This window comes from Amphiura filiformis, chromosome 6 (genome assembly GCF_039555335.1).
Source record: "Amphiura filiformis chromosome 6, Afil_fr2py, whole genome shotgun sequence".
NCBI classification, from domain to species: Eukaryota; Metazoa; Echinodermata; class Ophiuroidea; order Amphilepidida; family Amphiuridae; genus Amphiura; species Amphiura filiformis.
In genome coordinates, this window is record NC_092633.1 from 2,001,539 (window position 1) to 2,025,133 (window position 23,595).

At 39.5% G+C, this 23,595-nt stretch overlaps 2 protein-coding genes and 1 non-coding gene across 3 annotated transcripts in view; 1 reads left to right on the forward strand and 2 right to left on the reverse strand.

Moving 5' to 3' along the window:
- Positions 1-520: 520 nt before the first annotated feature.
- Positions 521-19,377, reverse strand: LOC140154804 (uncharacterized). The gene is made up of 8 exons (XM_072177389.1): positions 19,294-19,377; positions 14,314-15,167; positions 13,697-13,801; positions 13,109-13,135; positions 6,794-6,874; positions 4,408-4,488; positions 3,385-3,540; positions 521-1,833 (listed from the first exon to the last, which is right to left on the reverse strand). The coding sequence occupies exons 2-8, from the start codon at positions 15,140-15,142 to the stop codon at positions 1,169-1,171; spliced, it is 1,944 nt and encodes a 647-aa protein (XP_072033490.1). The 5' UTR covers positions 15,143-15,167; positions 19,294-19,377; the 3' UTR covers positions 521-1,168.
- A 269-nt stretch (positions 19,378-19,646) lies between these two features.
- Positions 19,647-23,595, forward strand: part of LOC140154805 (uncharacterized) — a 62,785-nt gene continuing 58,836 nt past the window's right edge. Inside the window, 1 exon segment of the mRNA XM_072177390.1 lies at positions 19,647-19,773. The gene's annotated coding sequence lies outside the window, so the exon portion shown is untranslated.
- On the reverse strand, positions 21,061-22,871 carry LOC140156118 (small subunit ribosomal RNA). The gene has a single exon (XR_011859483.1). It is a non-coding gene; the product is annotated as a small subunit ribosomal RNA (ribosomal RNA).

The window sequence follows — 23,595 nt, forward strand, 5'->3', positions numbered from 1 at the left end:
AGAGTTAACATGTGGGTGCGACTTACATGGAGAAGTGATGCATTTCAACCCGGGGGATTGGCAATGGTAGAAACAAGAGGATAATGGGACATGTAATGCCTACAATGGTCCCCAGGAGTCGGGGGAATATATGTAAATGTAATTATCCCAAAAATAGAGACCATCAGTGTGATGTCACAGTGGCCATCTTGTGGATATTAGTAAAATCTGTTCAAAGTTTCAGGGCATGAACAACAAGTGAATTAGGTATAGAGCAATACTAGCAGTCAGTCAATCAAAAGAGGTCAATCATATCAAACAAGTGAATGAGGAGCTTATGGGTACGAATCATGTATACAAACACTATTGCCATGAGTCACGCTTGAAAAACGCTGACAGCCTCTATTCAAATCACCATCATTTCCCCATGATAGAAGGAGTAGTGGGGGAAGTAGTTGAATTGTGCATAATTTGATACATAGCTTCATTTGCCACTTCTGCAAAACAGGTGTTTTCCCCTCTTTTATTTTCTCAAATCAACTTTCTACTTAGGGACGAAATCAAAACTCGACCGTCCGGTTGCTATTGTTCTAAACAATGGTAACCGGACAGAACCAGGTGGAACCGGCAGTCAACCGCTGGTCGAGTTTTGATTTCATTCCTTAATTTCTAACATAATTTGAATATCTGTACATGTATATCATCTTTTTATCTTCCACCTATATTGCTCTGCATGCGGCTAGCCATAGGCTTTAACTTACAAAGTTTTGAGATATTTTCTCAAAATATCAAGAGCCATCTTAAGAACCACTGAACCAATAGTACACTTGTTTGTACTCATTTTAATATATTTTTCATGCTGATTCAAAATATGGTCATGAAAATTTACAATTCTGACATTTTTGGATTTTAATTTTCTTTTGAAACTTGTCATCTGAAGTCGACACCCGAGTGGATTGAGTTAAATTGGTTGCAAGTACATAGATATACAGGGTAAGATTCATGTATGTGATTCAAATGGAACTTCCTGGTGTGTTCAATTCCATCTAAAACTCATACTCCCTCTGTGGAAGATATTTCAAAAATCTTCTACAAGGGTAGTGTGGATTTCAAATGGAATAGCCCAATATTGTTTCAATGGAGGATCAGATTTTTGACCATCATTTGGCCCCCTGACTTATCCACTGACTTATTTCTTGAATTCAGTGCTTTCCCAGGTGGTGAAGTACACCTTCTTACGTAATGTGGTCACAGGAGCAGGTATCTGCCCATACTCCCCTGCCCCTATCTTGGCCGATTCCTTGCTCAGTTTTCTATTCACTTCAGTCAATATACTCATCAGATCTTCTGAATCATGAAGCCTTTCGAGCTTATCTACAAGTATGCTCACATACCAAGATCCTAGGACTGTATTGCGATACGACACATGGCCTGGGACTGTGGCAAAACCTAGCAAGAAATCAGCATGATTCGGGAGGGTTTTATCTAAAGCAGCCCCGATTCCGGTCAGCGATGATGTTGGATCCCCAGGTGCATCGTGACAGATGTTGTGCTTCAGATGTGATGCTTGGCCTTGACAAGCCTGGATGAAGAAGATCTTGGGTTTTCCTCTCAAAGATGGACATTTCTCGGCAGTGAATAGAGACAAGATATCTTGTATCTGGAGGTACTGGCCTTCACATCCTGCCACTGCTCCCAGCTTACCGTGAGTGAGAATGCAGCACACAAATGCATCAAAGCTGCTATGGCTTTTGCGTCGAATGCTATCCAGAACATCATACATAGGGGTTGTTGCCAGGTTTACTTCATGCTGTATGTCAAACTTGAATTTCCTAAAAATTGCATCCAATTTGTCTAAAAATAAAATAAAAGAGCAATTATGAAAAAAAAAGAAATCAGACTTTCTTATTTTTTAATTAAAAGAGAATTTATGACCAATATGCTGGGGAAGTAACGTGATAAATTGGATTAACTACCATAGCAATAGGTGAAAACAGTTTTGAATATATCGCGCTGCACTAAAAGCAGGTTGCACTTATCACCTGTGTATGTCTGCTATCATAGATTGAATACAATACCAGTCTTTTCAAAGATACTAATCTTACAGGTGCGAGTAATCAGAATAATATGGTTCAATGCAGAGGCCGGGTGCAGAGGTACAGGGTGAACATATCAGTGCAGCGCGGTATATTCAAAATTGTTTTCAGCTATTGCTATAGTAGTTAATCCAATTATTACATAACTTTGCCAGCGTATACATGTTACCTATTAGGCTATTCCAGTTGAAATACATACACCCCCTATATGAAAGACATAACCTTAGCCTCCCACACAGGAGGGTGTGAATTTCAAATTAAATCACCCATTCAGGTAACTCCATTTGAAATTCACACTCCCTGTGTGGGTGATTAAGGTTATGTCTTCCATAGGGGGTGTATGGATTTCAACTGGCACAGCCCATTATGATTAACTGTCACATTTACTAGCTGCTATCTTTCTGAAATTTCCTTTGTCTACTGAATCTCTGGCCAAGTCCTAGGCTACCAATTAAAATACCGCACCGTGGTACGTGTGCCTTACCTTCCACTTGCATGTACCTATTGGGTAATTTATGCTGTCTAGCAGGCAACATTGCAAAAGTGCCTACCATCTAGAATATTATGTCCTATACCTCAATACTTTTGAAATCACTTCATTGGCTGCCAATACGCCAAAGGATCATTTTCAAATTACTTTTGCTTATATAAATGTCTTCACAACCAAGGACCAACATATTTGTCAAATTGCTTATCATTGTATGTTCCAAAGAGACAACTCCGATCTTGCGATGATTATCTTCGTCTTGACTATCCCATGACTAGAGTCTTAGCTGGTGATAGAACTTTTACAGTTTTTGCATCAAAAGAGTGGAATAAGCTACCTGTCTATATTAGACAATCTTCATCAACAAATATATTCAAAAAAGCACTTAAAACTTATTTGTTCCCATAACATGTTCTTATTGATATTGTAATTTGTATTATTTTTAAGATGCACCTTCAAAATGTAGTTTTAAGTTGTAGTATTAAGGTATTTTGTAAGCGCTCTGAGCCTTATGGAAATGGCGCAAATGCTCTTTGTATTGTATTGTATTGTATTGTACTTAAGAAACATTGAGTGCAGTGCTTAGTACTTAGTCATTAATTGACATTTAAATCTGTGGAACTGATTGAAAATGAGGAATTTTCGTAAAATTCGTATATCTCAAGAACATTATGGTATATTTCCAAATTTAAAAAAAAATTATATGAAAGCTGTTTTACTGTGCCAATGCTGATGCATAAAGTATGAGAGCATGAAAGTAAGGCATCAAAGCATTAAAACATGTTACAGTACAGCAGTGATGAGAAAGCATTGTTCACTTACCACGATCCTGACTTGAGCCTTCTCTATCAAAGAGTTGTGTATGCCCTCTGGCTCTAGCATCACTGAAATCCTCATTGTTGATGATAAGGCAGATACCTCTTGGTACATGGCACATCCTGTACATTGCTACACACCCAGTATCATCTGTACTCATGTCTAAAGGGGAAAAATATATTATAAAAAGTAATTTATAAATATCACATTTTGACTACAATGCTTCTGAAAGTTATGGCATGTAGCCTTTTAGTATAGTCACGGGTCCCGCTCACGGGTAGATCTGTTTAAATGTCCTAATAAGCAATATTAATTTGAATGAACCAAAATGACATAAAATTGGTACATCACTGATTAAAAAATGAGGGCAGCCAGTTATACCTTCATCTTTGTGTAGCAGCATGCATTGAGTACACAGAGTTAGGTATGGGGTGTGTTTTAGGCACAATACATTACTACTTTTATGTTTGGCCTAATGCAGTGGCGTACCGTGGCCGCTCCTACCCCGGGGGGCTGAAGAAAATTAAATTTTGGCGCCCCTTCCTCAACAGCCCGAAAAGGTTGACCAAATTTTTTTTTTTGGTGGTTTGAAAAAGTGAAGAGTTTCTTTACTAATTCTTTTTGCCGCCCCTTCTTCTTTTTCCGCCCTTCTTTTTGCTGCCCCTTCTTCTTCCGCCGCCCCTTCGTTTTGGCCGCCCCCTACTGGCGCCCCCAAAGCCCCCCAAAATACATACCAATAATGTTGTATCAATGGCAACTCGACAGACTACAAGAACTTGTTACCAACAAAACTATATGTTTAAGTTTGACATGTAAAGTCAAAGTGGTAGGCCAAGTAATTAATTACTTTATTACGAGACAATAATTCAAAATCTATGCATCAAATTTCAAAACTTTAATAGCAAAAAGAAACCCATTTAGCTTTGCAATATTGATTCTACATTTGCCTAAATAGCTCAAAATTTGTAGCCATGGTGACTCCTTGAATACATAAGATACAGAATCAAAAGTTCCTTAGCAACAACTTACCTGAATCCATCTTTCCAGCAGACTTCATGTGCTGTGATGAGTATGGACTTGCTGATGTCATGACAATATCATCTGAGACACCTGTACAGAACATCAATAATCATGGGAAAAAAATCATCAGTGACCGTCCACCACAAATGGCAACATATCTCGGAACCATTTCTGCAGACATATTACAGCACCTTTGTGATGGATGGTCACATATATATGCCAGCAAAGTGCTACACGATTATCACTATGTCGATCTTTAAGGGTAGACGAGGTATTGTTGGTCGAAGCAACCTAAAATCGATTTTCATTATCTAGATCAATATATTATTGAAAATTAACACCTTGATGTTTTGCAAAAGTTCATTCTACAAATCGTATAATTTGCAAACTTGCTTAATTTATTGTTGTTAATGAGTTATGTACGTTTTACAAAAGTGTTGTTGTTTCAGTTCTCTTTACAACGTAACTCAAGAACCGCAGCACCTATAAAAGTATATCTGTGATATTTTAATTCTTCTACACGCTCGCTATGAATTGAGCAATGCAGTTTTTGCCAAAGCTCACTACCAGTCGTAAGATGCTGCGAACTACCAAATCACAACAGTTTAAAATAATTAATAACCTTAAAGGGCATTTTGTGATCCACAGCCTCATCCTCCCATTTTTCTCAAAAAATTGAGATTTTACCAGAACACTAGTATACCAGAATGAAATTACAACAGTTGCTTATGGAGCTGTGTAATACACATAAATCATGCATAACTTGGAAACGTAAAATCGGAATAAACTGAAATTTTGGGAATAAGCTTTTTTCGTGGATATCTACTGAAAAATGTCATAAAAAGAGGATGCTAGGATCATGAAATTCTCCTTTAATTGAGAGCAATAGAATTCAATATAATAGTAAAAAGAAAGCAAATTTATACTTCTACGCTACTCAAATTTGGTACACTCACCGGAGCGCTTTCACCGGGTCAACCAGCGTCTTCAGCGGATGTTATTGCTCTGAAGATTGTTGTTGCTAGTGATGTAGTACTAGGGCACCTCCGATGACGCCACAGATGTTGATGACGCCAAACTTGAAGATGTTGTGCCGCCCCTTGGTTCCGGGGGTCAGGAGGTTGTCCCGAAGACGCCGGTTGACCCGGTGAAAGCGCTCCGGTGAGTGACATCTGAGCAGCGTAGAAGCCTAAAATTGCGTCCTATTTACGTTTACCGCCACGTATGAATATACATCATTATAATAGCAAAAAGCTTTTGAAAACTGAAAATGGAGAACTTACATGTAGCAGTAAACATACATCCTTGACAAAAATTGACTGTGTAATCTTCAACATTTCGAAATTGTGTGTTCATCAATTTATTATTTGTGTGAGAACTCCAAATAAGAACTGGTAAGGAAGACAACGATGATCAATCTTATTTGGCTGGATAGATTTCATGCCTGCAAATTTGGGCCAGAATCAGAGAATCCGGTCTCGCAACTATTCTCCTAAATTTAACTTGCGAGAATCAAAATTTATTCTAAAAAAGATCATGCATCATATTCAACACGCAGTAAGCTAACTTGACTCTCGCGAGATGAATTTGTGATGAGAATCAATTTTGATTCAAGCAAACTTATTAAAACAAAATTGTACCCCTAGATTTCCTTCACACATTATTACTCCTACTGTTGAATACTGAGTTAGCTACCAGTTATCTTGTGTTGAATGATTGTAGCAGTATCATTAATTATCTGTTATCTATATCCACCCATTTTTGTTTATGCATTACCTGGATCTGGAGGAAGTTTGAAGATTTCTTGATGATGTTCAGGGTCATGACGATCTTTGTCGTTGTCTGACTCTGCTTTTCTGCATATTTTCTTAATTCGATGTATTTCTGAAGGTTTCGGCAGCCATTGTTTCATATTTGTCAGCTTTTGCTAAACTTATATATAGAGTAATTCACCCTAGCTTTTGATTTTATTTGTAAGCAGCTGCTTACAAAGTAATTCACCCTAGCTTTGTACCTCTGGATTTCCTTCACACATTACTCCTCAGGGGCGGATTTAGGGGGGGGCAGCCGGCGCGTGCCCACTCTATTTTGTGACTAGCAAAGGGCCGGTAACTTAAAAATAAAAAAATTGTAAGAAATTAAAAAAAGGAACAAATTCGCCATTTAACAGCAAACAATGGGCCAAAACCGTTGAGTTTTCGAGGGTAACCCCTTTAACACATTTTTTTTCGTCAGTCGACCAAAAGGCGCCTTTTTATCAAAAATTCCTGGATCCGACCCTACTCCTACTGTTGAATACTGAGTTAGCTACCAGTTATCTTGTGTTGAATGACTGTAGTAGCAGTATCATTAATTATCTGTTATCTATATCCACCCATTTTAGTTTATGCATTACCTGGATCTGGAGGAAGTTTGAAGATTTCTTGATGATGTTCAGGATCATGACGATCTTTGTCGTTGTCTGACTCATCACGGCCTGTTGATGAAAGGAAGAGAACTATAATACAGGTTTATATCAATATAAATAAAAAAGTGGACAAAATGATTTAAAGTACAACATTAACAAAGGGCAATATTTGGCCCAAAATGATGCATGGAGTTGTGTACCAAATGCATGGCACATTACGCACATCCGATACTAGGCTCAATGCCAAAATTTGCCTGTATTCTTGGTGTTAGATATTCATAAGTTAGACTAGTGTAAAGACTCCATTAATTAATGAATTAAGAAGCTAAATAAAGTTGTATAGTCCTTCTAATTCCGTGCTCTTTTAAACAAAAGATAAATCAAAATTTTGCAATACAATACAATACAATAAGCGGAATTTATATAGCGCCTTAGCATAAGTATGAACAAAGAATAAGTATTTAAAGTACAACTTACACTACATCTTAGGCTACAGTAAAATGTACAACTTAATTAAAAATAAAAAAAACTGAGTTTGGAAACAAATAGGTTTTCAGATTAGATTTAAAAGTGGCAAGGCTATGTGAAGTACGAAGTTTTACAGGTAATTTGTGCTAGAGAGCTGGCACGGAATTGCAGAAGGCATTATTCCCATATGTTGTGTGAGTTCTTTTACATTCAAGCAGACTGTCATCAGCATGTGATCGTAGGAACATACCATCAGAAAATGTGTGAGATTTTAGGAGATTTTGTATGTACAGTGGTGTTGTTTCATGTCTACTTTTATAAGTTTAATGTGAGATAGTTTGTAGGTAATACGCTCATTTACTGGAAGCCAGTGAAACTCTTTCAGCAGATGAGTGGTGTGTTCCATACGGTTTGCCTTGAAAACAAGTCTGGCAGCTCTATTTTGTATCTTTTGTAGTTTTTGTGTGTTTTTTACAGTTGTTCCATATAATGAAGAGTTACAATAATCAATTCGAGAAATAACAAGTGAGCGGACAGCATGGTTGCAAGTATCTTTATCAATATAACAGCGAATGCGTCCTATATTACGAAGATGATAATTTAAAGAGCGAGAGACAGCAGATATTTGAGATGACATAGACATGGTTGAATCAAAAAGAACTCCAAGGTTGCGTACAGAATCAGATGGTTTGATAATTGTTCCACATACGTTAAGAGTTGGTTCATATATATATTTCAAATTATATGCAGAGCTAGCAACAAAGAATTCGGTTTTATCTTCATTCAGTTTAAGCTTATTTACATTCATCCAATTCTTGATTTCAGCAATACATGATTCCAATTTGAAAAGAGCAGTTACACTATCTCCAGGTATGCGGGGATTAAATTCTGTATATACTTGCGTATCATATGCGTATATGTGATAGTTCAATCTGTGTTTCCAAGTGGGTATGTGTAGTAGCTAAATATCCCAGGACCTACCACTGATCCCTGGGGTAGGCCTACACCACATTTCGCCATAATTCATTCTAGAAACACTTGCTGTTAGAATAAGAAAAATTTTAATGCTAAATTATTGCCCGGGGGGGTCACTCGCTTACCAAAGTGGTACGCATGCTCGTCCCCAAAAACGTCGTAAAAGGGTCGATTTTTGGCCTTGTGGCGGCGTCGACGTTTCAAGAAAAAAGGGTGCTTTTCATGTAAAATTTCGACGTTTAGGGTATCTTTTTTCAATTTCCATGGGTTTGTTTTAGAGTTTACGCCATTTAGGGGTCCATTTTAGTTTCTTACACCGAATTACGCAATATTTTAGGGGTAAGATTTTCAGAGACTTAAGCCAATAAGGGGTGAAATTGTTCTACACTGATTACGCCATTTAGGGTCCATTTTTGAGGTGCTGGGACGAGCATGGATACCACTTTGGTAAGCGAGTGATCCCCCCGGGAATTATTGCACATTCTAGGGAAGCGTGGTTACCGTTTTGAAATAACCGAGTGAGAGGGTTTTCAAGAAAATATTTTTCCTGTCAAAACTGAAGCATCCTCTGTATAAAAGAAAATATGAATATTAACTGCACATCATATATAACGATTCGTGATACCCAATTGTGGCACATTTGATGTCGTTTATGAGACAGAGAATTTTATTTCAATTTTATATACGCCAAAATATTCTTTTAATTGAGCAAGAATAAGGATAGAAAAAATCGTTGAAAATTCTATGTATAAATAACATTAGACCCGCAAAAGATTACTGTTTCGCTTTTTATGGTAATCTAATCTTTTATTTCCTGAAAAAAACATTTGGGGTCTAAAATGGATTTTTATGTAATTGATAAAACATCGAACGACATACAAGAAAAATGGTAGGTTCCTCTATAGTATTTTACTGACCATGGAAATGTACTGACACCGTGCGAGCACATGTCAAAATCGATATAATTTATTGTCCATATAGACGCGCGTTTATCATTTATTATTGTCGGATTCCCGGTCGGATTAACAACAATTGAGCGCTATTAATATACATTAATGTTTTTAGGGAAATAAAATTCCAAAATATGGTACGCGTTTTCTGCTTTTGCTTGTCACGTGGTAGGCCTATATTGAAGTTGCGATTATATCTTCAAATAAGTTTCAAATGGATTCCATCAAGACAAGTGGCGGAGTGGTCTAAGGCGCTAGGCTCATAGAGCATATCCAAAGCGGTGCGGTGCGCCGTGAGTTCGAACCCCGCCTCTGCTAAACTTTAAAAGAAGTAAAATTAAAATTAAATTTTAACTTTTTTAAATTTCATTTTGGGGAAATGTGACTGGGAGAATAAAGTTTAACACAGTGCAACAAGTTAAACTCAATTTACCCCTGCTGAGAAATGGGCCAATCCATGTTATTGTTTACCAGGTCAGATGTCAATCATTGTCATGCAGATAAATTTGTATTGTTTGGCTCGACCCGGGAACCAATGGGATTTGCGCCTTGCTGGTTTCGGGCGTGATTAGGTGGTGATTTATTCACTGTTGGTTTTGTATTGGACACGACAACAACAAAAATCTTCCCACCCACGCGCCCTGTGTGGACATGTGAGAAGGAAGTAAAATATAATTATGTGTGACAGTAATGAGATAATGACCTGTATAAATACAGATATATTTTATCTACTACATGGTAGTGTGTTAAATAATAGCAAATTAAAGCATTTAACTGTCTGTAAGTTTAAAAGAAAAATCAAGAATTATGGTCACTGTATATAAGGAGGGAGGAATAAAGAGTTGACGCCGATCATTAAAATTACATGTGACTTGCAATTAATTTCCCTTTCTCAGTTCTTCAAAGATACAATGTACACTGTTTAATTAGATCATGTGTTCAATATGTTGCTACATAAAATTTATATAATTGTTCTGTATCAACCTTTTTTTAGAATGATAGTTCAAGAGGGAAAGTAAGTCGTCAAAACTATATGTACAGGAATTGACAATCGTATTGTTACATGCAGGCACAGGTGTCATCAAAAACAGTAAAGTAGGCTTTTATAAGGTCAAAGACTTCACATAGTAAGCAAAAGAAAATAATGCTGGGTTTTGAATTATCTTTTCTGTATTTATTTATTATGATATATGTATATGTCATAGAATGCTAACATTAAGACTTGATCCTTTGAACTTCAGGTAGATCACCTGTTGAAGAGTCTCAGGAATTCCACTTGGGAGCGTGGGATCTGTATGCACCAGTACCGTAATTTATTGTTGAGTTTCCAGCCATGATATTTGATGAATGATCCACGGGTTTGGGGTCAAACGCTCAGAATTTAGCCTCGGTGGCGGCCACCAGAGTGCAAGTTTGGATCACATTTGGTTTTGCTAAACGAGATTTTCTGCGCCTTTTGGTCGTTGTTTCGCTAGAGTCTTGGGTTGGGTAATTCGCTCGATTAGAGAATCTCCTATTATATATTTTGCTATAATACGGCTGAGAATTTGTTTGTTTGTTTATTTGTTGTAGGTACTGAAAGTGCGGGTCTTAAACAAAAGTCAATAAATGGTTGTCGTGTCTGATTGCCAACATGCATGCAAATTTTGCGTCCGAGTGTTTTTCAATTTCTCTGTCTTAGGGTAATTTATGTATGGCGTGGAGTGGTGTGGGGTAGGCCAAATTCCATTGTTTGAGTTTTAGAAAAATCACCACCTATACCAACTTGGCTATTACGTCCTTTGAGGTAGGAGAGTATCCAGGATCGCACGGCTCCATTAATGCCAAGAGATTTTTCAAGTCTTATCATTCAAACTATCAAAATCAATAGTGTCAAAAGCTGCACTTAGATCTAATAATACAAGATAAACAGCTTTTTTGTTGTCCAGTGCACATAGAATATCATTTTTCACTTTCAGAAGAGCAGTTTCTGTTCCATGATTAGGCTTGTAAGCAGATTGGAACGTCTCCAGCAAACAATTTGTAGACATACTAGTATGGGAAAACATCTGTGACATAACACATTTTTCCATAATTTTTGAAAAACATTTAATATTGGAGACAGGCCTATAATTTTTAAGTTCATTAGGATCCAGGGTTGCTTTCTTTAGTCAGAGATAAGACTATTGAGATACACCACAACAAGCCAGCTATATCTTGTCATCGTGGTTTGTCTGCAAATTCCGGTGTCACCTTTTCCTGGATAGATGGTGATACGTGTGAGAAAGACTACTTTGGTGAGAATGAGTACAAAGTCCTTACACATGTGATAATTCCCAAAGAGTAAGTGGAATAGTGTGGAACAAGACCTGTTTCTTGAACAAAGTGTGTGAAAAGAAAAAAGCAGCACCGTTTCATCATCTGTGCCAGTATCTTGCATGCATTCTCACAGATTTCTTGTGCTGGGTGCCAAATATTGGGCAGCGAAAGTGGTCCAGGAAGCTGTTCCGTGTCAGTGCTTTTTGCTGTTGTGTCAGTTGGAACTGCTTGGTTACTGATATGTGTTTTGAGTAGAGTATTGAAGTAATCCTAGGTGTAATTTTGGTTCATTTTGATTGACAGGATTTTAAGATATGACCTTGTGATTCACAAGTTGTGAAAAATTATAAGTTTCTTTTTGAGCTCAGTCTATTTTTCAATGTACCAATTGAGGATCAGGTGAATATAAGGTGTGATAGGAATAAGCAGAAACCACATGAATTTTCGCATTATGTAAAAGGAATGACTTCCAAGATGACAAATCATTGGTGTGTCCATCGAAGAATTCCACAAATTCCTTTTGGATAGAAATATATAGTCCGCCCTCTTGTGAAATACTCATCGTCCGTGTGGGATCCGCAACAAGTTGACCTCACCAACAAAATTAGGCTGGTGCAGAAGCGGGCTGCTCGATTGGTGTCAAATGACTATAGGCGAACCAGTAGCATCACAAACATGTTGAATGAACTTGAGTGGTACTCTCTTAGAAACAGACATACCATAAACCAGCTTACAATTCTCCAGAAAGCAAGAATGGGACTCCTGCCCCTGCTGTTGACGATCTCCTTCACCCGCTCCGTCGTCCATCAAGGCACTCACATGCCAATGCCTACCAGACTCCATCTGCAAACAAGAACTGTTTAAAACACTCCCGCTTTTTCCATCAAACTATTTCCGACTGGAACAATTTATCCTACCACGTAACCACAGTAACCGAACCAAGTAGTTTCAAGACACAAGTACTCAACCATTTCTAGAATTTCAACTAAAACAGCATCAACTGCTGCGCACAACTACCCTGATTGTTTGGCTCCACTTGGAGCGTTGACCAGTATTCTTCAAGATCCAGACAAGAGGGGCTCATTAATATTTTATTTGTCAGCCTTTTTGACCTCTTTCCTTCTGCTACATCCTGTGTAAACAGCCTTGTCTTTGAGGAAGGGAGATACTTTTAGTTACCCCCTATTTGTTCACAAAATACAGGAAAATATCTACGGTTTGGTGCCGTATTTCATTCAGACAAATTATTTTGTGAGAACAAACAGGGGGTAACAATTTTATCCTTTAGTGAACATGAATTCTATTATCTTCCAACATTTGCTGAAGGGAAAAGTAGGACATTTTTTTCAGTGCAGTGTGTGAGTCTTAGAATATTGTGGGATACTGCACGTGTTAGGACTACCCAAGTAATACAGGAAATATTACCTGCCTGTATATTAATGAGGAGTACGCAGGTAATATGGATTTTTATCCAAGTGGTATTTGACCAATGAGATTACAGAATTCAAAGTTATTATTAGACTTATGTGTTTATGAACAACTGAAGTCAGATACAAAGTAAAATTTAAGGTGATTGATTACAATAAAAATTAACTACATTTTTGTTTCTTACCATGACTATGAATGTCCATAGGTGTGTCTGCAAAAATAAAATTAAAATTAAAAGTTTTAAATAAAATAAAATATTGAAAACTGATTTATACGGTGTATGTTAACTTCACACAGAAGCAAAAGGTTTTGTGGAAAAACACTGCAACTATGTAGTACCATGTATGTAGTCACAATATACGTATTCTTTTGTCTATGTTTAAAACAGGTGATGGAATGCAGTTTAAAATTCCCACTAAGTCTGTATTATATTTCACATTTTGATGTCTGCCATTGAGGTGTAGGAATGCATGAAATTGGATTTGTCTGTAGGTTTGATCCCTTCAATTACTACACATTTGCTACCTATACTTTGATCAGCTTGTAATCGGCGGGCTTTATAACATCGCGGATTAATATCAAAATATTTTATTTCAAGAATTTCTAGTGACAACTCGCCATGCGTCACAAATTATTAATACAAGTCCTATACTTAGAAAATAGAAAATATAGACCAGGCGTGGGTCTTCTTTTCGGCGTAGTGGTAAAAGCCTAAATAATTCCTGCCGATTACGAGCTGATCAGAGTATAGTGGCATGATCATGATACTCACCATTATCACCAGATTGAGCCTGAATAGGTATACTAAGCCCTTCTGTAAATGCTGTGGCTTGAAGCTGATTTACAAGATCCTCACAAGATGCCTCTGTCTCAGCACCTGTATAACAAGCATTCAATGTCAATGATAGGAAAGAATGAAACACAAAAAAATGAAGGAATAGATACAGGGGAACATAAGAAAGAAAGAAAGAAAAAGCAGTGATTTATAGTGCAACATGCCCGTAGCCAGGATTTTTTGTGTGGGGTGCTGATTTTGAAAAAGTGGACTTTTTTTCCAAGGGGGGGCAATTTTGTGAAAAGTGGACTTTCTTCCCCAAAGTTGGACCTTTTTTGACCAAAAAAGCTTCAAAAATCTGCAAATTTTGAAACTTTTTGTATACTTTTGCATCGCACCCCCCTGGCTATGGCTCTGGGCACAAAAGCTTTACCATATTTGATGCAAGTTATACTTCGCTGATGGATGTGGGCTGGGAATCAAACTACATCAGCTAGGCAGTCCATGACAATATGTGTGGCATATTTATATGACTCTGGTGTCTTATTTATAAGCACTTTTGTACTCAGGACACTTGCAACTTGTAATAACAAAGGAAATAACAAGATACCTACTTTGTTTGAGCATCTGACATATTTCTCCCATAGCTGGCCTCTCACGGTAGTCATTTTGCCAGCAGACTTCGATGAGCTTTTTCAGCTGTTGAGGACAATCATCTGGAATGGCTGGCCGCTTACCATTGCACACCGCATTCATCACCTGGAAGTCACCTTTCATATCTTCAAATGGTATCTGTGTCGTGCCAATTTCCCATACCACCACGCCGTATGAGTAGACGTCCGACTTGATCGACCTCATCTGCTCCTTGATAACCTCCGGTGCCATCCAACGGCACGTACCTCTTTGACCACTCGTCTCTTGCGTGAAATCCATTTCTTTCGCCAGGCCTAAATCGCCTAGCTTCAACGTCATATCTTCCATAATGAGGTAATTTAGACTCTTGATGTCGCGATGTGTGGTGTGTTGTATACTGTGCAGATAGTCGACTCCACAAGCTGCTTCGTACACCCATTTCTGCGCAAGGTTCAAAGGCAGCATACGTTTTTCCTTCTCCCTCCATGCGCTGAGATAATGTCTTAGATCACCATTTGTTGCACGCTCCATAATGATGTATGTGTCCGGGCCATCGCTGAGAATCCCGTAAAATGTGACCACGTTGGGATGGTTGAGTTCCTTCATCACCTGTACCTCCTTAACTTCTATGCCGCGCACCTTTTTTGCGGCAGCTGCCTTAGTATCACCTGACGGAGTCTTGGCATTTACCGACCATATCTGCGAGAATCCACCACGGCCGATTATTTCTCCAAATTGCACCGAAGATTTCTCAAAGAAAAAACCTTTTATAACTGATGGTGGTAGCGGTGGTGGGACTGCCGCTGCCATGATTCGTGGTTGAATTCAGTTGTACCTAGTAGTAATGAATGAAGTTGTAAGAAGAAAAATGGTGTAAATATATAGCAGTGAGTAATTGTTCCCTGATGACTTTCCAGTCATTAGGAAGGACATGTAGTCCTGCCAGCAAGACTTCAGTCTTTATCATAAACATAATCTACTGAGCTACAGTTACTGGAACTAGAAGGACATGGACATAGAAATTCCAAAGGCGGCATGCTTATTGCCCTACGGGATGACCTGATCGCAACTCATTGCTGATCTGGATACTAATTGTGAGGTTGTTTGGATCACCATTATTAATTTAATCAAAGGTACCAAAGATTTTTGTATAAATTTTCTCAAAAATATCCTTGAACACATCATCCACTATAACATCATGCAGATCATTTCAACAAACACACCCCAACAAGGTGTCCGTCAAGCACTCACAAAACACAACTCATCCTTATTACACAAGACATATAGCTGGCAAACTCTCCCAACAATAAGTCTCAAGGATTTTCTAGGTACCCATGCTAGATCCAGGGTTCTTGGAGGTAAACCCAACAGAGACTATACACTACTCCCCATTCCAGAATAATACAGAACTAATTTTTTTGGATTAAAAAAATATTATCCTGTTTTGCCAAATGAAACATAGCTAAATCTTAATCCTTTAGTTAGTCTTAATTGGCAATGAAAGTAAAATTTTAATGTTTGGTCAATTTTTGGAAATAAGAGCCAAAAACATGCATTTTTAGGGCATTTTCGATCTTTTTCGTATTCTGTGACAATCAAGCCCAAAAACTGGAACAAAGACTAATTTCAAGTTATGTATTCTAATTTTTGGAAAACACATTTTCCAATCTTTTTCATAACCAATTAGCAAAAATAAGATATAATATTAAAATTATGAGCTAACTCTTACCCTATACTCAAGATTTTGAATGCTTAGACTTGTGCCAAGTCTTACAATTTTGTGACTATAATTGTAAGAAAACATGCAAAATTGCATGTTTTGGACCATTTTCCCTCAAATTGCAAAAATATTAAAATTTGACTTTTATTGCCAGTTAGGACTAACTAAAGGATTAGGATTTTGCTATGTTTTATTTGGCAAAACAGGATATTTTTTTAATTCAAAATAATTAATGCTGTATTATTCTGGAATGGGGAGTACATGTAGTTCAAGGTAAAAATATAGCCCTAGCCGGACCAGATTTCTTTAAAAACGTAACCCTAAAGGGGACTAGTTTTCACCGGGAGTTTTGGTGAAAGTCCCTCCCCCCCAATTAGACCAAGTGCACAAGTACGACAATTACTGTACCAGAAATGACTTTTGAAAATCACATTTTGTTTATTATCCCTAACAACGAACATGCTTTTTTGCTATCGGAAGGCAGAGAAGGAATGAAAAAGGAGAGATGATGAAGAAAGATTTCACTTGGCACCCCCAGGAATTGACCCTGGGACCCCTCGGGTGCCACGCACACGATCACCAACCTCATGCCACTGGGGAGTCGCTTGCCCGGCCAGCGACTTGGTGCCCATAAATGACTTAGGGTGATTGCGCAATGGCATCACATGGAATGCTTGCATGCGTAGTGGTTTTCCTTGTAAGATTTTGTAAGATTTTTACGTGTTAGGGTTATGTTTATTTAATGCCATGTGCGATTCTCTCATCACAAAAATAAATTATTTGGGTCAAGTGAAGTTATGTGTGGCTTACGCAGGTCCCTGTGATTTATCACTTAACATTGACTATGTGTACACATGATCGTTCCCAATTTCAGGAAAAAAGAGGTTACTTTTATTCACGAAAATATTCGCGATATTTAAAAAATAGGGTTGTTTTTGAGGACGGTGTACTCAAAATTTAAAAAATAGAGTATATTTTTGTGAATCATGAGATTGATGAGAATGTTGAAATCCCTAGAAATCTTACCATTTCTTGCTAAATTTACTCCCGGATTTCACTTTTGTGAAACTTTTTTGCCAGTTTTAGTTTGGTTCCAGGGTTTGTTTAGGGCTCATATTGAAATACCCTACCACGTTTTCACACAGAAAGAAGGCAGGATTCTCCTCGCTAAGCGCGCACCTTAGGAAAGCTCGGTCAGGAAAGCGCGCTCCTAATTTAAGTCAGTGAAGTGGCTAATTGCAGTGTTATAATCACACAGGATTTTAACACAAGAAGGCTAGCACAGGAAAGCTGCAGGATGGTCCACACCTTCCTGTGTAAGGGAATTTCAAAAAGAGCCCTTACACCGATTACGTCACTAGGGACAGTCCCCACAGTGTCATCGCCCCGATATCTTCATGGTAGAAATCGCCATGGTAGCTTGAATCCACAGCCACGCATGGCCATTTTATTCCGACCTATGAGACGCATAATTAGCCAAGTGACCTGACTAATTAAGGCTACTGACAATAGCCGGGGTAATTGATTTCTCGCTGTGTGAGTAAGCTTGTATATACGACATTGCGGTCAATGGTCATACTGCCTCCACTGGAGTAGTGAGTGCAGCTATAGCCTGCGTGCTGTAGTCCATACAGGACCAACACAATATAAAATTAGAATTTTGGTCAGATTTTGAGTTCAAGACGCACGGCCTTTTCTCAAGACGCAAGCTAACGACTATCATATCTGTTCAACACGTATTTTCAAGTGTATGAGACCAGATCTGGTTTCTTGAGACAAAATCATTTACGGGAGATATTCATCATTTTCTACTCTGGTATCCGAAGATTTTCTTCTGATATCAAAATCGTGCATAGCAATTCACGTGTATCGATCCCGGGTATTTATTTTAGTATCTCTGCTGCACCAAATAATTATTAGCCAGGCGATGTCGGTGAGGTCCCTAGCAGTGACTTACCCAGCTTGGCTGCTGTGTTCTTTGGGAGGCCAGTTGAGTGCAGATCCGTGGGAACACGCTTTTCAATACAGAATAAATGCTAACCTCATCGTGATATCATCCAAGCAGCAAAGTTCATTTCCCATTGAAAAAGCATTATCCGACGGATCTGCAGTCGACCATCTGTTGGTATGTGCATGTTCTTGAAATGTTAAAAAAGGGTGCTCTTATAAAAGTGTACTTAAAATGCAAAATTAGGGGTAATTTTTAAGGCTAATTTGTACCCGTTTTTGTGTAAAATAGGGGTAACAAATGCTGAAAATGTTCTTGAAACCGCGCAAAATAGGGGGGTATTTTTGACTTTGGGAGCAATCATGCGTTACGCCTTTGGTCTACTTTTTAGTTGAACTCAACTCCGAAGGATCCAACCCATTGGTTACCTTTGGACGAATTTGTAGAAGTCTCATGTGCTCTCTCCGTGTCGGAAAATGCCTGGTACAAATATAGAAGTTGCGGCATTGCTTCAGTCCCGTTAATGAATATTTCTTCCGTACAGACTGTACTCCAATGTTTCCAACATGTACGAAAAAGTTAAGAAAAACTGGGTACCACATTTTACACAAAAAAAGCCAATAGCACAATGACGGAAACCACCAAACGAACAGCGCATTTTTATAACCCGGAAGTCACAATGTATTTTAGGAGAGTCATACGCATGCGCGATGGAGTTCTGAGACCCCGGATGTGCTGCTATTTTGCTACATACGTTCTGCTCGCTAGATATAGAGGGTGAGAACAATTACTTTTTGTTGACGTAAATGAAACAAAATCTTCGATAACGGGTCATACAATGTACTAGGATTTCAATTTTTTATTAATGAAGTTACATGTTGTTTTGAGGAATAACAAAGCTTTTTTTGGAAGTTTCAAAGTTTATTTCAACTGGTGGTGTAGGATCGCAAGGTGAGTGAATTTGTGATGAGATTTGCTTGTTTCAACGATAGTAGGATACAAGCCATAGGCTAAAAGGGTCATACGCGGTGGTGTTCTTGAATTCGAATCGCTGGTTATCGTTTCAGACTGTCTTGGGCGCACGCGTAAAGTGAAGTATACTAGACAACATATTTATGTACGTTTCCTTGACTGACCTAAGTTTGCCTTTTGTCTGCTTTTGCAATAATCAAGGACAAGTATCGGTTTCAAAATACAAGAACACAGCGCGTGTCAGTACCAAGGGGAACTACATACTAATCACTTTAGGACATCTTTATTTGATTAAAGGTTATAATTTTCGACATATCTTACTTTAAACAGGAAAATCCACGATCCAAAATTGAAGACCCATCTCAGCTTCGTTGGCGTTGCAACAGCACTGGATCAGTCAGTTTCTTTTTACCAGTGAATAAAGTTTAGAAACACTTAGTAATTGCTAAAGGACCTGAAATAGATTAAAACATAATTAAAACTCATAGAAACTGGATAAATTGTATATGTAGATATATTATAAATTATTTTAAAGTGAAAAATTATAGTTTAAATGTTTTATATCTTTATGTTGAGCTACAGATTCCAGTTTTCATTCCTAAAAGAAAAAGTTTCCTCCGAGTTAGAAAGATGACGCAGTTTCTAAAAATAGACACAAAACACCAGATCGGGGATTTCCCAGCCTCTCCTGGATTTTTGCATTGCTGTAATCCCAGAGTAAAATCCCGGGGAAAACCAGAATGTAAAAGAAATATGATTCACTGCAGATGATCAAATTGTTCTGCGACATTGTCAGCATTGGTAAGGAATTATTTTACTTGTCAAATATATCCTAGTATAAATGAAAAATGCACAAATAAAACACAATTTTTATGGTAGTCGAATTCTGCAACTATACCTACATACATGACTAAGCTTGACACAGATTGAAGCCAGGCACCAGTCTCACAGACGTTCACATTTGGTAGAAGGTATGTTAATACATGTATATTCGTTGTTTCTAGTCTGGTGGTTTTTATCAGTCATATTTTTCCACTTGCATACTTCCTGAATCTTGGCTGAGCTGAGTTTCCTCCTTTTGAAAATTGAAGCATGATAGACCATATTATTGAAATTGGCCTACATGTCATGTAGGTATGAAAGGTGAATTCAAATTTGCCATCAAACTGCATCATTTTGTATATCATATTAAAGCCCTCGAGTAAAGAAAGCCAAAACTGAAAACCGTTTGTCATAGCACTTTCCTATATCTGGTTCCATACAGCAATACGCAGTATTGCTGTCTGGTAAGCAGGTACGAATTGAGACGTTGTGAATTGAGACGTCGGAGCCGGTCAAACACAGAGGACTAGCCTACATACCGTATCCTACTATCACTCAAACAAGCAAATCTCTTCACGAATTCACTCACCTTGCGATCCTACATCATCAGTTGAAACAAACATCTAAGTAAAAAAAAACAACTTTGTCATTCCTCAAAACTACAAGTAACTTCATTAATAAAAATTGAAATCATACTATTACCCGTTATTGAAAATTTTGTTCGATTTATGTGAACCAAAAGAACGCACGAGTCGAGTTCAGTTTACCAAAATGGTAGCTCCTGCCTCCTGGTCACCTCAGATATGACGTCAGTATCAAACTGCTTATTAAACGGTGGATCGGATTGGTTGAAATCAACGCCACGTTTTTGACCTTACAGGGGTCAGAGATATGCATATTCATGTATGAAAACAGCGATGCGGATATAGTATCATCACCGAGAACTGATAATTGCGACATTTTCGATGTTTGTACCGGGAATTTCAGACACGGAGACTCATGGAGATTTCGAAAAATTCGTCCAAAGGTAACCAAAGGGTTGGGGATCGCATTTTAACTATCACTAAATGTTTGAATTGAGGTCGGCTAAAAAGTAGACAGTTTCGGGGACTGTAATTGGTGTAGATGTCACATTTTGAACAGTGAGCGATAAGTGACCAATTTCATGCTCAGCACAAGTGACTATCTTTACACAGGGTAGCACTTTCCGTATGTAGCGACAACTTGTCAAAGATTGACTTTAATCAAAAATATTCAGCCAATACTTAATGATCCTTCCGCAGGTTCACCTACGGAAACCTTGTTACGACTTTTACTTCCTCTAAATGATCAAGTTTGATCGTCTTTTCGGCACAGGATCGAGCCGGCGAACCGGTTGACCGACCCGGCCGATCCGAGGATCTCACTAAACCATTCAATCGGTAGTAGCGACGGGCGGTGTGTACAAAGGGCAGGGGCGTAATCAACGCGAGCTGATGACTCGCGCTTACTGGGAATTCCTCGTTCAAGGGAAATAATTACAATTCCCTATCCCAATCACGAAAGAGGTTCAACGGATTACCCAGACCTTCCGGCCAAGGGCAGACACACGCTGATTCCTTCAGTGTAACCCGCGTGCCGCCCCGAACATCTAAGGGCATCACAGACCTGTTATTGCTCAATCTCGCGTGGCTAAACGCCACTAGTCCCTCTAAGAAGTTGTCGCCCACCTCGGCGGGTGGCGCAACTATTTAGCAAGCCAGAGTCTCGTTCGTTATCGGAATTAACCAGACAAATCGCTCCACCAACTAAGAACGGCCATGCACCACCACCCACAGAATCAAGAAAGAGCTCTCAATCTGTCAATCCTTACTGTGTCCGGGCCGGGTGAGTTTTCCCGTGTTGAGTCAAATTAAGCCGCAGGCTCCACTCCTGGTGGTGCCCTTCCGTCAATTCCTTTAAGTTTCAGCTTTGCAACCATACTTCCCCGGAACCCAAAAACTTTGGTTCCCGGTGGCTGCTAGCCGAGTCATTGGAGTAACGCCGGCGAATCGCCGGTCGGCATAGTTTATGGTTAGAACTAGGGCGGTATCTGATCGCCTCGAACCTCTAACTTTCGTTCTTGATTAATGAAGACATTCTTGGCAAATGCTTTCGCTGTCGGTCGTCTTGCGGCGATCCAAGAATTTCACCTCTCACACCGCAATACGAATGCCCCCGTCAGTCCCTCTCAATCATTACCTCGGACTCCGAAAACCAACGCAATAGAACCGAGGTCCTATTCCATTATTCCATGCTCTGCTGTTCAGGCTGTTGCGCCTGCTTTGAACACTCCAATTTTTTCAAAGTAACGTTCGGCCGCACCCGGCACTCAGTTAAGAGAACCGGGCGCAAGCCGCGAGGGAGGCTAGGAACAAACAGTGCACCCCTTGCGAGGGACCGTTAGCCTAAGCCCTAGATCCAACTACGAGCTTTTAACTGCAGCAGCATTAATATACGCCACTGGAGCTGGAATTACCGCGGCTGCTGGCACCAGACTTGCCCTCCAGTAGATCCTCGTTAAAGGATTTAAAGTGTACTCATTCCAATTACAGAGCCTCGAAAGAGTCCTGTATTGTTATTTTTCGTCACTACCTCCCCGTGTCGAGAGTGGGTAATTTGCGCGCCTGCTGCCTTCCTTGGATGTGGTAGCCATTTCTCAGGCTCCCTCTCCGGAATCGAACCCTGATTCTCCGTTACCCGTTACGACCATGGTAGGCGCATAACGTACCATCGAAAGTTGATAGGGCAGACGTTTGAAGGATCTGTCGCCGGTGCAGTGACCGTGCGATCTGCTAAGTTATCCAGAGTTCACCAACGGCGGGCAGAGCCCGGTTGGTCTTGTTCCTAATAAAAGCACGCCTTCCGTAAGGTCGGCGCTTGGTGGCATGTATTAGCTCTAGAATTACCACAGTTATCCATGTAGGGCAACTCGTTCCAAGGAACCATGACTGATTTAATGAGCCATCCGCAGTTTCGCTTGATACAAGCTTGTACTAAGACATGCATGGCTTAATCTTTGAGACAAGCATATGACTACTGGCAGGATCAACCAGGTAGATAGATCGTGAAGATCTCGCCGCGCGAACGCGGCGTTTTGTTTTTCGCCGAGGCAACTAAAAGTACACCTCGGGCCCCTGTTAACGCTCTGGGCGAGTGGGGCCAGGAACTCCCTGGGTTTCGGTTGTTTCTCGGGCAAACCCTTTCAGAGATGCTCCCGCTTTCTAGCACCACACAAATCAAAATACACCGCCGCTGAGAGATTCGGCGGCGGCGCGTTTGAATCTGTCCGAGCCAATCAAGGCTCACTCCTGCAAGGGCAGCGACTGCCTATCCACGGTTGTTTTTGCTCGGTGTATTGGCGGTGTGCGGGCAGATTCAGCGTCACCTTTCGCTACTCGCTCGAACTGCACTCGCTCCCGTGTATAACCGTACCACCTAATACGCCTTGGATGGCCAGAGCACGCTTGGCGGACACGACCCAGCGGACACACGCAATTTTACTCACGCGAAATCGCGGGCAATGGACACGGCTAACAACTGACGTTGAAAGGCCCCGTGCTCTTGGCGAGAGAAAGAGGTCAAGCGACTGGTCGGTATAAACTGTATATTCACATTGTGTGCATATATTATTTGTATATACCATCCTGTCTGCTCAGACAGACACCTTCTCTTACAGTACGCGACTCTTCAATCCCGCCGATCAGTTGGCTACTTTTCACTCTCCTGCGCATGTTTTTCTTAACTGTTGCGTCAATGGGACTCCAGGGAAACCGCTTCTAG

Excerpts from the sequence above, each read along its gene's own strand:
- LOC140154804 (XM_072177389.1), bottom strand. The coding sequence starts at position 15,142 with ATGGCAGCGGCAGTCCCACCACCGCTACCACCATCAGTTATAAAAGGT. Across the intron at positions 13,802-14,313 it reads ATGTCAGATGCTCAAACAAA|GTGCTGAGACAGAGGCATCT; the intron begins GTAGGTATCTTG and ends CTTGTTATACAG. Across the intron at positions 1,834-3,384 it reads AGGCTCAAGTCAGGATCGTG|ACAAATTGGATGCAATTTTT; the intron begins GTAAGTGAACAA and ends TTTTATTTTTAG.